Here is a 13418-nt window from a genome sequence, read left to right on the forward strand (position 1 = left end):
CGTAGATTATTGAGCAAATTATTGCTATAGATTATCTACTTAATTATAGAGATGAAATTAAATATTTTGATAATATATTTAACGAATAGAACAATTGACTCTGATGACGATGGCAACAAACTCTAACTAGTCAAGTTTTAGGGGAAGAGAGGAAATTTCACTGGGTTTATAAGGAAGCTTGGGCAATGTTGGCTTGGCAGTGGTCGGTGGTATGTGGTGCGCCACCGAAGCTATATGGGGTGTTGGGCAGTGATAGAATGTAGCAAGCGGTCACTCGAGACAAAGGAGGAGTGTGGGGGCAAGGACACCAGAGACAAGGAAGATGATGGGAGATTAATTAAGAAATGGAGGCGGAGGAATGAGGAGATGTGTCCCAAGGAAAAAAATGTCAAAAATTGTCTCATTTTTTTATTTTTATAGAAATGGCTAGGAACATAATTTTTATATTTATGAATTTAAATATTAAGTGGCGACTTCACTACAACATAGACATAAATTAAAAAAAATATATTTTAGAAATAAAAATGGTAAAAAAGGACTATTTTTATATTAGCTTTTTTTGAGACAGCGTTGGCACAATCAAGATTTTTTATATTGTTTACACCTCGATAAGGCAGTAAGATTGAGGGAGGAAACAAGTACAAGGTGTACATTGAGGAAAAAGAAAAAATACAGTGAGGGGCAACGACAAGAAGCTGTCGAAGACAAACGCACCCGTCAGGACGGAGAGCGCCTAGCAGACTACCTACCTCATGCGGACTACTCGCAATCGGTTTTAAACACCCCAGCAGCCGTCCAGACCGCTATCTCCTCTTTAATATCCCCAAACAGGCGCACAACAGATCGAGATTTGTTGTTAAAGATCCTGTCATTTCTCTCCTTCCACAGCATCCAACAGGTGAGTTGAACGAGCGAGTCGAAGTTATCTCTGTCCTTCTTGCGACAAATTGGATATGATGCGTACATAGGAGGTGAGGTGCACAACATCGGTGGAACTCAAGTCGTAAGGAGCTAAGGAGAGACGACGTGCGGCCAGAGAGTAATAAGCAAGGAGAAGAGACAATAATCTAGGATTTGGTCAGTGTTAAGTATTGTGTAGGTAGTCACAATTTTTTTATATTGCAAACCCAATATTAATTAAGCTACGTACCCACCAAAGAAAGATTAGTAGCTAGGGCGACGTACCACCAAATCAGCCTCCTAGGTTCTTCTTTTCTACTAATCTAACCAAACTATACCTTGTATAATCTAACCAAACATTTTTTGGGCTAACCGAGTTTGTTCGCGAAAATGAAACAAACTAATTAAAGAACTCGTTGGCTAATTGCTACAAAATAGGATCATAGGTAGCATGCATGACAGCACTAGTTAACCCTGTTGTCAAGGTGATCTTGATCAGATCAGGTGAGCTACAATTTATACCCAATAAAGCTTAGTTAGAGCATCTTGAGACCATTTGGTACTGGCACGCAACGCTCGCTCGTGGAGCAAATTTCCGTGGAGACCACACGCCTCTGTTTAATCTAACCCAACATATCTAAATTGAGAATTGATCACATTGACTAGTAGCAGTAAATAAAACGAAATTAGAGTGGAGTAGCCATCAAGTGGGCGGTTGATAAAGGCAGCACATATACCACCATGAGGGCTGGATACATTGCACTTTTGCACACAGCTTCGTCGGGAGAGCTTAAAATAAAAATGCAACATTGATCGAGGGTTATGTCATTGATGACCTATGCTAGTACACGTAAGTACAAAAAAAATATACATGCAATAGTTTATGAGAGTACGACGTAGTCATACGGATTCTTTTGTTTTAGATTCTTGAGCGGTTGCAAGTTTGCGCAGTAGTAAATAATTGTGCGTGCCTGGATAGCTTTAAATTAATCTGGGTCTAGAAGTCTTTGATTTATCTAATGGCTCCTCTCTTTGTGCATCTTTCTTCTTTATTCCATGTTGCAAGGAATGCATAGATCGAAATTTTGTTTAATCCTAGCTTATTTTAAATGCGTCTACTAACAGCATACTTTTTAAATAGTTTTAGTTAGTGGTAAGGATCTAGACGAAGTTCAGCTGGCTAGTATAATTAGTTAATTCGTTTCTCATGAGATTTATGATATTATTTCATTCAACACTAAATCTCTTATTGAGAACTCTTCAGGGAAAATGTTTGCAAAACAGTAGGCAACACTCGTGGAAATGGAATGATGCAAGTAAGAGGCCGGATTTGAGGCTTATCCTGAATTATAATTAATTGATTGATGCCTCGTACGTTTAGTTGACCTTGAAGCTACTAGCAGGATGACCCAAAACCATGGGCGCTTTCTTTTCTTATTTTAATTTTTTTGGGACATGATATTTGCATGCATGTACCACACGCGATTCACCGTATTTTCATAACTCATGCATATTGGACAAGTGGAGGCACAAGTATTAGGGGAGAAGACACTAGCTAGATTGTTTTGTTTATTTTCCCTATGCCTTTACCGTACTAGCTATAGATAATTTCTCCTAATAAATGTAAGCCATTCAGTACCATTAGCCCAATGCAAAGTCTCACGCTTCAGAAACTTAAACTAGTCGGATGAAATCAAGAAAGAGACTTTGAAGAAAATTTCCTTTTAGTTTATTCAATGGCAAAATTTTGCAACATGCTGGTGATGATGTTCTAACGTACGTATAATGGGGGCGCATCAACCGTACAGATAGACCTAATTAAGGGCGTGTTAGATTGCAACACTAATAAGAAGTTCACCAGGTTCATATAGAAGTTATGTATAGAAGCAGTTTTCTTCGATCAGGATATATAATGTGGAAACTTTGACATATCAAATAGTAGTAATGGTTTACAACAACTTTGTGAAGTATTATCAAAGTTGACCTCAAAAGAAAGCTAAGACGATATATGTTTTCCATATATATATATATGTCCAATGTTAATTTGGCATCCATGTAAAGGTGCACCAGAAAAAAAGGTCCATTATTCTATTTCAATCTATATACACACAAGTGATGTGGCAATTTTTTATGCTTGTTGAGCATGTACATATATTCGCCTGCATTATAGTACTCTAAAAATGATCGATTGTTTCACTTGCTTAGTGCAAACGAAGCTGTAAGATTTAATTTTGTTACAGTTTCAACCAGCGACTGTGTCTGAGATAGCTGAAATTTAGGATGGAAAGACTATCTTATTTTTATGATAGCTATATAAGGATATAAATGACTAAAGTAACTAATATAGAGTAATAATATTACTTTATAATAAAGGTTAAATGAGAAAGTTTTGAATATAAGTTTTTTTTGCACGAAACACATCGCCTATAATCTTTTCACTTGTGCTTATGCTTGAAAGTTTAGCACTTAAATTTGAAGTTAAATTTGATGTTTTTTCCATCATTGATTATTTTCAGGCTTTGTTTTTAGATTATTAAGAATATGTATATAAAAATTTTACCTACAAATTATTCTTTAATCGCTAATAAGGGGTTTTGCTTATGCTTATTAAAAGTAAAATGGTGACACTAACCATTTAGGAACTTGAAAAGTGTGCCATGATAATCCAAAATCTATAAGAGCAAGTAATAGGATGACTAGGGCGATGTCTATAGAATTAAATAAGATGAGACATAGTTTCTACATAACACCCAAGACATGACATGATAAGAGATAAGTAACATTAAATTTATATATTAATTAGTAGTGTTTATATTGTAAGAGTGTTGTCTAGTACTAGTTTCTTTATGATATGGAGAGTATAGAAATCATGACTAGTGTCATTAGGATTGCTCTAATTCTCTTACCACAAACCTCAAGATGTCACATAGGATTAATGGTGATGTGTAGAATAGAAGAGTGGAGAGAGAATGAGCCACCCCTCATGCAAGACCCGGGGTAGCCTATACATAACCCCAAAGAAAAAAAAGGAAAGAGAGAGTAGATTAGCTAATTAATCGTTGAAATTAGTGTAGTAGGTGTAGTGTAGAGGTAATGAAGTGTATATATCGCCTCTTAATGAATGAGTTTCTTATGTATACAAAATTAGAGGTGGTATGCACCTCTATTATGAAACTTGGTCTAATTGGTCTCGAACATGGCTATATATTTTCAATTCAATTTTATTTTGTCTCTTACAACGATTGAGTTTCCCACCAAGTACGTCCATTAATTTGCTTAAAGATTTAACAACTGTTAGCTTGTGAATTAACAAATTAAACAGTACGTATTGGCAAATCACTTGTTTGATCTATAGCTGATAAGGAATAGATAAATGAATCAACCAAAAATATTTTTTGAGTAATAATTCTATAATTTTTTTGTTCCCGATGATTAAAAACCAATGGTAAAAAATACATTACCATGAAAAAAATCTCAAAATTAGCTGTACAATTAAATTTCCAAATTTGTAAATTTTGCCACAACTGAAAAGCCAAAAAGAAAGACGGTGAGAGGTTTATATCCTCATATGCATTTTTTATATAATTCTTTGCTAAAATGATTCACATTTTCTGTGTTTGTGCCGGGATCAGACTCTCTCTAAGATAATAGATTGCAATGATGCAACAGTATTTCTCGATGAATTTTACTCTATCATATTGTATGTAGCTTGAATTAATTACCATTATCCATGTATATGGATTAGCTGGAAATAGTTTTACACATTAAGTTGCCTTTTATTATTAAGGGCTTATTCAGTAAAACAAACCGTAAAATATAAGAGAGAATCTACTCCGTGCTACTGAGTTTGTCACATTCCAATGATTTACCATTGATATTTGTCACTTTATATACTATACCAATGATTTTATCAATTGTTCAACAATATACCATTCGGCCAATGACTTTTCTTTTCAAAAATAAGCCAAATGCTCTTATATACATGCAAGGTTAAATTATTGATTCATACCTCAGAAGTTCCAAAATTTTTTGATTTTTTTTCATAGCATCCTTGCACGACATGATAGTTTGTGTATATCCTTCAATATTTTTTTCAAGAAAGGTATATACTATATTACACATAACGGATACAAATAAAAATACAAAACCTTGAAAGTTACATACACACTTTTATGTCATGTAAAGAGCATACACAAAATTTCATAATTTTTTGAAGCTTTTAAGGGTATAAATCAACCATTAACCTTGCAAGTATATAAGGGCTATTTGGGTATATTTAAAAAATATTATTGGTCTAATGGCATGTTATAGAACAATCGAAAAACTCTCTGACATATTATATAGAAAGTGATAATGCCAATGATAAATTGTTGAATTAAGAGAAACTTAGTGACATAGAGTATATTATCTCAAAATATAATGGAAGGGCTGAAACTAAGGAAAAGGTAGCATATAAAGCTTTCATCAGAAAAAAAGCTACTAGGAAATAGTTCAGGGTCTAGCAGCAAATATTCGAAACGCCCTGTGTGCTGCAATTGGACAGTGGGTCGGATGCGAACAAATAAATCTGATTAAGAAAAAGCATGCCTGCATGGTTGGGGATGCGGAGAAGCAACAGTTCCACTTAATTTGCAAAGCCTGTCTGCCATATTCTTCTTAGTCTGAACACCCTTTGGCATCGCTCTCTCCCCTTCCCAGTTTCCCTAATTATTAAGTACGCCGTACCTGTGTCTAGTCATAACAAAGGCTTTAATTATTACTATATATATATAAGCAGAGCAACTTCCTTGCTAATTAATAATCCCTAGCTACATGCAAGTGGCCGATGGATGGATGCAGTACTAGTATCACAAAAACAACATCGCTGGGTCAATATGAGGTGTAGTACGTACGTACTACACTTGGTTCATTGTTTCTGATATGTGTGTCTTATAATATAATCTGACGCCACTTGCTCTCTCTGTGTCGTACAAACAAAAATTAACTAGTAATTTCCTTCCTGATGGAGCCTTCAGAAAGGTTTGGATTCACGGCGTGAGATGACCTAAAATGCCCAACTAATGTGGCTCGGGAATCTTAAACGGATCGAATCACATGTAATCCTCGGTAGTTGAGAACCCTCTCTTGTGTTACTAGTGGTTTTATTAGAAGATGGCTACTTTTTAAGGATATACGTACTCGGTTTGTTTCTGAATAGAATCATTTTTAGACTAGCTTAATTAGACAGTACGTACATGTATTAAGAAAGTTAGTAAAATTAAACAGAAAATATTTTGATTGGTTGAGATGGAAAAATTAGTAGGTAGAAAATTTTAGTGGTGAAAGCTTGTGTTTGGTTGAAAAAATTTGTAGAAGCTTGTGTTTAATTGGTTGGAAAAAAATTAATGGCTAGAACTTAATTGTTATATTTTGAGATGTATGGAGTAATTGATGGATTTATTCTATGTATAAGCTTGAACAAAACCTATGTTTTCATCTATAATTAATATCTTGAGTACAGTTTATTTAATAATAGTTGTACTAGCTTATTAAACAACTGTAAAAATTACAATTATTCAGTCACACACACATATATATATATAGCCTTTTTAATAAAAAAAGAACGAAATAAACCCTGATGAGTTGGGAGTATACAATTAAGTGAAAGCACAAACACTGTGAACACCATTCTATCACTTTAATAATTTGAGATATGCAACTAGATAGGAAGGGGAAACACGTACCACTTGGAGCTTGCTAGCAACAAGAACTTGACGTTGACATCGATGGTACACATACAATGTGCAAGAGCATAAGAAAAACATTTGGTTTTGTTGATTATATATGGGCAACAATTAAATATGAGAAATTAACGTACCGCTCCTAGGATTCCCCGCTTTAAGTTTGTAACTAGTTGCTCCATATATATATCCCTCGACGAATCTCCTTCCTTCCCCTCTAGAGATGCATACGACTACGGGGACATCTTAATTTTTTAACTACTATCTTCATCTCAAAATATAAGTATTTTTAAGTTATTTAGCAGACATTAAGGTTAAGAAAAAAGACTATGATATCATTTAATAATAAAGAATAGATAAGGATGGAAGGGGTAGCTAAATGTAATATTAAATAAAAAGTGATCAATAAAGCAAACTGTATAATAAATAGTACTAAAAATAATTGCATTTTAGGATTAGATCTAAATACTTAAAATATTTATATTTTGGCACGAAACTAGGGAGAACAGCTAGACACATAGTCCACCAACATATAGTACACCAACATATATTTAAGCGTACGAAATTAGGGTTTCCACTTGCCGGTGATGTGAGCTCTCAACCTAAACTGTCGTAGGCCTATCTATATATGTATGAGTAGCTAGCTAGGTAGCTTGATTCCCAGCATAAAATAGTCGCGCCAAACTGAAACGCACGTAAAATTGGATCATGATTCACGCAGGCAGAGCCAGAGGAAACTAGCTCAGCAGGGCCGGGGCGCGTGCATTTGGGCGGCCAGATGCATGCACGGTAGCAGCTGCTATCCCCCACAGATGCATATGATATGATTTACACGGCAGAGAGTCCCGCCCCCTCCTACCAAGTTGGATCGAAAAAAAGGTTGGGAGATTGGATTAAACAAGGAGCAGGTGCGTGCGTGGGTGGGTGGCGCTGGAGCAAAACCGCCCATGGAAATTAATTCGGCTCTCGGCCGCCCACAGATGCTGCTGCTGCGCGAGGAAGAAGACGACGACCGCCTCCACCAATGGGCGGCCCCCCCTGCCCGCGCGCGTGGGGCCCGCGCATCCATCGTTCGTACCACGGGGCCCGGCCGCCCCCCTGCTCGCTGGGGGCCGCCGCCGCGTGTGCGCGCGCCAACTCCCGCGGAGACGAGCGCGGCGCGCGATTCGCCGGCAGCGTGCGTTCGTGTTCGCTAGTAGCTAGCTCCATCTATTTATCCATGGACCATGGATCGCCTCTGACGCTGACAACCACCCGCCCAGCCACGGGCGCCACGCGCTGTCATGTGTCCCCCACACGCACCCCCCAATTTATAATCAGATTATTCTTTTGGTTGCTTGCCCTAATTGCCCTTGCCCCCTTATATGTGTGCTTAAGCTGTAACTAATGCAGGGTACCATGTGGTTGTGGAACTATTTTATCATGTTTGCTTGTGCCGCTCGATCTATGCATGCTAATAATGACGGTTAGATCATTGGTGCATCAACATTTGTGTCTCCATTTTTGTGGTCAACCTCTCCTGGTCATTGCGCTGTATCAAACCGATTGACTAGAGTTGCACGACTCTATCCATCTGGATTTAAATCATGGTGTATATAAATACTACACACGGCTCACTGTCAATAGACATTCAATGTGGTGACGCGTTCCTCATTGTATTTTTTGATTCGCGGGAAATAAGTCCAAAATTTTTATTTATAAGAATATAGTAGTAATAAATCTTGCAAAACTTTAATATAGTATATATTTACATGTATAAACGCTTTGTATAAATGTTTTTGCATTTTCTCTACTTTTACATGTATTATTTGACTTGGCATCCTCGCTATATACCATATCAAATATTTAATTAGTTTTGAATTTTGACCACTGATGTATAATATCTCCGTTTCAGAGTATAAGACTTTCTAGCAATAAATAGCCATCAAAAAATATGAAAAAAAACTTAAAAAGATGGATTAATATGAGTTACATCACTCTACAAACATGCAAGTTTAAATTCAACTTCTACAAGTTGTAGTAAAAAAACAAATAAAATTGAAACTAACTATACGCATATTCATAATTGTTTTTGTTATTTTTGCTACAACTTGTAGAAGATGAATTTAAACTTGCATGTTGGTGAAGTGATATAACTCATATTAAAGTATCTTGTTAAATTTTTTCATATTTTTTATGACTATCTATATGACATGCAAGCAACGGGTGTATATACACCCGTGTGCTAAAAAACTGCTTCTCATCTGTTTCGTAGTGTAAGACTTTCTATATCATTGTCTTAATTCATACAGATACTAACTAATATATATTGATCTATGGATGAATGTAGACGTAACTAAAAAAGTCATAAAATACAAAACAAAGGGACTATTATATATTAAGAGAAAAAGAAAGAAAAGGATGATGAGAGAACATGCATATCCGAGAGTATTCGAACACAGTTGGCCTGAGCTCCTTGGCCACCGGTCTATAATACCATTTCTCCTCCTCCGTGGAGTTATCTCGGAGAAACATGTCACGATTGAGGCATCATAGCTCTTTGGTTTAGCAGATCTTAGCACTTTGGGGGAGCAGACTAGGGACGAAGCCAAGAATATAGCCAAACCCAAGGGGCTTAACAATGCATCTTGCTTTAATATGTACCTCCAAAATTTTTATACTTTTTTTTGTAGGATCTTAAAAGGGATCAAGGAGAGAAACCCCACCTAGATGAACTCAATCAATCCCTAACTATTGCTCTAGACTCGATCCTTACCCGGAGCAGACTATATATCATCAAATCAATCGCTCACAAATTGGCGAGAGTTGCAGCAATATATTATTGTTGGAATTTTTGTAACATGGTTTGTTCTTTTAAAAATGAAGAGGGTAGTGAAATAACAAACACACACACATGTTACACCTCGCAAAGAAACCGTCAAAACCAACTCAATGTTCAGGAGTAAGTGGTGATTAGACGAAACCACGGCTCATGAGATAGTTAATTAATTAATTATGCTTCGTTCCAGAGTCGTTACACTATATCTATTTAGTTTTCTGCTAGCTACACTGAGGTGGTTTTCATATGATATATGCATGCCTAGCTAGGTCAGCATGCAGCAGCAGCAGCAGCTTGAATGGAGTACACAGAGGATTACAGTTTCTTCGTCTCTCCTAACACCGGGTTTCTAATTAGTCGGAACCTTCTGTCGGATCCCTTTCTTTTTGAGGCAAGTACACAATATATATTCAACTCCCACATAAGTTAATAAGGTTAATTCAACCTAGGACCACTTGGTCAGCCTGATGGATGACCATCATCACGTACCTAGTTTAATACAATTGAAGTTTAGTTTTAGCTTAGAGATGGATGGATTGGAGAACGTACGTACAGTGGATGAGGGGCATTAGGGTAACTTGAGATGTTAGGAGAAAACCAGCTTTCCACTCCCAGAGAAACCGGAGGCTTTCCAGTCCGGTGCCGGGAACCCACGGCTCCACCTCCCAACGCTTTATATACACCGAACCCTCTCCTTCCCCGCCCACACCACCACCACCACCATTTCCTAGCCTCCTTCTACCGAGCTAGCTGCTTGCATTGCTGCTCGTCGTCTAGCTCGCGCTTCTCGATTTCCCTTCCGGCGTGCCGGCTTGCTCTTGCTAGGACGATGCGGATGAGCTGCAACGGGTGCCGCGTGCTGCGCAAGGGGTGCAGCGACAACTGCGCCATACGCCCTTGCCTACAGTGGATTCGCAGCCCGGATGCGCAGGCCAACGCCACCGTCTTCCTCGCTAAGTTCTACGGCCGCGCCGGTCTCATCAACCTCATCACCGCCGGCCCCGAACACGTCCGTCCTGGTACGTTGCTAGCTTGCACGTCTAGGCTAGCTAGGTAGCTACTTGAGTTCCATCGACATGGTCATGGCCGGCCCCGGCCGGAGTAGCTTGATGAGTTCGTTCGTTCTCGCTCTGACTTCGCTTGCATTCAATTCGTGCAGCCATATTCAGGTCACTGCTGTACGAGGCCTGCGGCCGCATGCTGAACCCGGTGTACGGATCCGTCGGCCTCCTCTGGTCGGGCAACTGGCAGCTCTGCCAGTCCGCCGTCGAGTCGGTCCTCCGAGGCATGCCGATCGCGCAGCCGCCGCCCTCCGCTACGGCCGTCCCCCCGCTCCCGACGTGCGACATCCGCCATGTCGGCAGGAGAGGCGACCACGGCGCCAGCCCACTTGCCGACCTCCATCGCCTGGACAACAGCTCGCGCCCCAAGTTCAAGCGACCCGGCGGCGCCGGCCACAGGTCCGACGTCTCTTCCTTCGAGCTCGTCTTCTCCAAGCCCTCTGCCGCCATGGCGATCGATGTGGTCAGGCAGGCACAGCCACTCAACTGGGCGCCGGGAGCACTGAGCCACGAGTCAGCGAGCCACGACGCCGTCCCGCCGGAGAGCGAAGGTCACAGCAACGACACGGCTGACACAGTCGACGGCTCTCATGTCAGCCAGTCGGAGCCGGAGCCGAGAGCGACCGAGGTGCACGATGCCGGCCTAGACCTCACATTAGGTTTGCAGCCTGCGCCGGTGCAAAAGGCCGAGCCAGCAGACAGCGACGGCAGCAACCATGATCGGAAGGAGAAGCCGGTGGAGCTCGGCTTGGCGATCTCAACTTCGGTAGCAGCTCAATGACCGATCAATATATAATCAAATTTCCAATGAACATACTGATAGAAATATATGGATCAGATTCAGAGGGGTCTTTTGACGGTCGTAAGTGTTAATTAATTAGGTGTTAATCCATAGGAGCTAGTCACTTTGATATCTTCCAATATTGGAAGCATCGATATGTAATAATCATCTGCCTTTTTTTATCCTTCATATACTGTCATATTCATTTTTCTCTTTCCATCTTACCCTTTAGTTTGAGATTAAAATTTCCATGTATAGAGAGTTTGATGTATGCATGCGTTACTATGAAACCGATATATAGCACCTGAAGGATTCGTGTACGTCATGCATATGTGCATGCGTGTTATTTCTGGTACAGGAACTATATAGAGGAATTACTCTGTTAACTTAGGAATTCTGAGTCATTATATTGATGGAAGACTAAATCAACTAGCTAGGATGCACACCTAATCAGATGAATATATATTTGTTCCATGTTGCAAAAAATATCAATTTTCTTGTAAATCACCAAACTAATGACGTTCATATTTGTATGTAGATTTTTGACTTAATATTTGAGCTTGTGTAGATTTCTTGATGACGAAAAAAAAAAGCAAAGAATTCCCAGATCAGTATGCAAGAAAATTTTCCTCCGAGGTAAAGGAGTTCACAGAAGTTGGAACTTGAAAAGAGTTCGATCTGACTGTCCATATATATGTGATGCACATGGACCTTATCTAGTTGTTCTTTGTCCACCTTAATGTGTGTGTACAGTACAATGTAGATGCACAAGCAGCTGAGAAAGAAAGACAAGTCTTTTAATTAATTTCTTGCAATACTTGTGTGTTGCCCAGAGAAAAAAAATACTTGTGTGTGCCTAGCTAGCTTGCAGAGAGAGAGAGAGAGAGAGACCTTTAAATTTCTTGGTGCATGCGGCGCCCCCACAGAGGAAGAGGTTCAATGTATATGGCAAAAGTATGAGGAATGGGAGGCCAAATTGCACAAAAAAAATGGAAAAGTTAGCTAGGGTTTGATCACCTCCAAGCAGGGAGAACAAGACTGACAAATGAAGCGCATAAAGCACTTGTTTAGACAATTTGCCAACTAGTTAATTAAGTATCTCGCCAATGGTGTACTGCATGCATCACCAACTATATATACTGCTAGCTAGCTAGCTGCTACTTTAAAACTTGATGCAGACATATTATTGTATATTTGAGCAAATTAATCTGACCTATCCCCGGACGCCGTCCAAAGCGGTGTGCAGTGCAACATTATTTGGCTTGCACGCATAAGATAAATACTCGTACTACGTACTGTACGTATGTATCCAGCTGTATCAGTAAGTATAATGAGCAATTTTACAGTACTTGAGTAGGTACCATGAGGTACTAAAATTTTAGTGTAAAATTTGATATCTCTTATTACCTAGGTACCAAGAGGTACCAAAATTTTACACTGAAAATTTGGTACTACCTTCTCAAAGACTGTAAAATTACTCAAGTATTATATACATAGTTTCTTAAATTAGGTAGAAATACTCCCTCCATATTTTTTTTATATGATGCCGTTGATTTTTAGGTTCACGTTTAACCTTTCGTCTTATTCAAAAATATATAATTATTAATTATTTTGTTATAATATGATTTGTTATTATAGAAACTTTAAGGATGCTTTATAATTTTGCATATTTAAATAGTATAAATTTTGAATAAGACGAATGATCAAACATAGATTCAAAAATTAACGGTGTCATAAAAAAAATATAGAGGGAGTATTATATATGGCCAACATCGATCAGTATATTTGTCTCTAATTCTCAATGGATGAATTAATGGCAAAATCTACATATCATATATGCATGAGCTAGCAGGTTATTCTGAAACTACGTACATACATATATTATACGTTGTCATATTGTCCTTATATATTGCTAAAACTAGAAAACCTATTAGAGCCAAAAGCTTGTTAATTTGGACGTCGTCGTCAGTACGCAACGGCGAGACGTAATACCTACATATCTGTACGTTCTGGTATAGTGCCGGAAATTAAAGAAGAGCAAGCAAATCGTATGTATTTTAATTCTGGGCCGGGAGTAACTAATTTTCTCCACCGGAATTAAAACGTTAATTACGTACAAATGACCTAGCTAATTAATC

At 38.7% G+C, this 13418-nt stretch overlaps 1 protein-coding gene across 1 annotated transcript; it reads left to right on the forward strand.

Annotated features, from left to right (window-relative positions):
• Window positions 1–10267: 10267 nt before the first annotated feature.
• On the forward strand, window positions 10268–11337 carry LOC102721775 (LOB domain-containing protein 40). Its single transcript, XM_006643632.2, has 2 exons — window positions 10268–10457; window positions 10598–11337. The coding sequence occupies exons 1-2, from the start codon at window positions 10268–10270 to the stop codon at window positions 11278–11280; spliced, it is 873 nt and encodes a 290-aa protein (XP_006643695.1). The 3' UTR covers window positions 11281–11337.
• Window positions 11338–13418: the final 2081 nt, after the last annotated feature.

The sequence above is a fragment of the Oryza brachyantha genome, chromosome 1, assembly GCF_000231095.2.
Source record: "Oryza brachyantha chromosome 1, ObraRS2, whole genome shotgun sequence".
NCBI classification, from domain to species: domain Eukaryota; kingdom Viridiplantae; phylum Streptophyta; class Magnoliopsida; order Poales; family Poaceae; genus Oryza; species Oryza brachyantha.

Bases quoted from the DNA above. Each gene is read 5' to 3' on its own strand.
- LOC102721775 (XM_006643632.2), top strand. From the start codon at position 10,268: ATGCGGATGAGCTGCAACGGGTGCCGCGTGCTGCGCAAGGGGTGCAGC. The intron at 10,458-10,597 runs GTACGTTGCTAG...CAATTCGTGCAG, and splicing joins CCCCGAACACGTCCGTCCTG to CCATATTCAGGTCACTGCTG.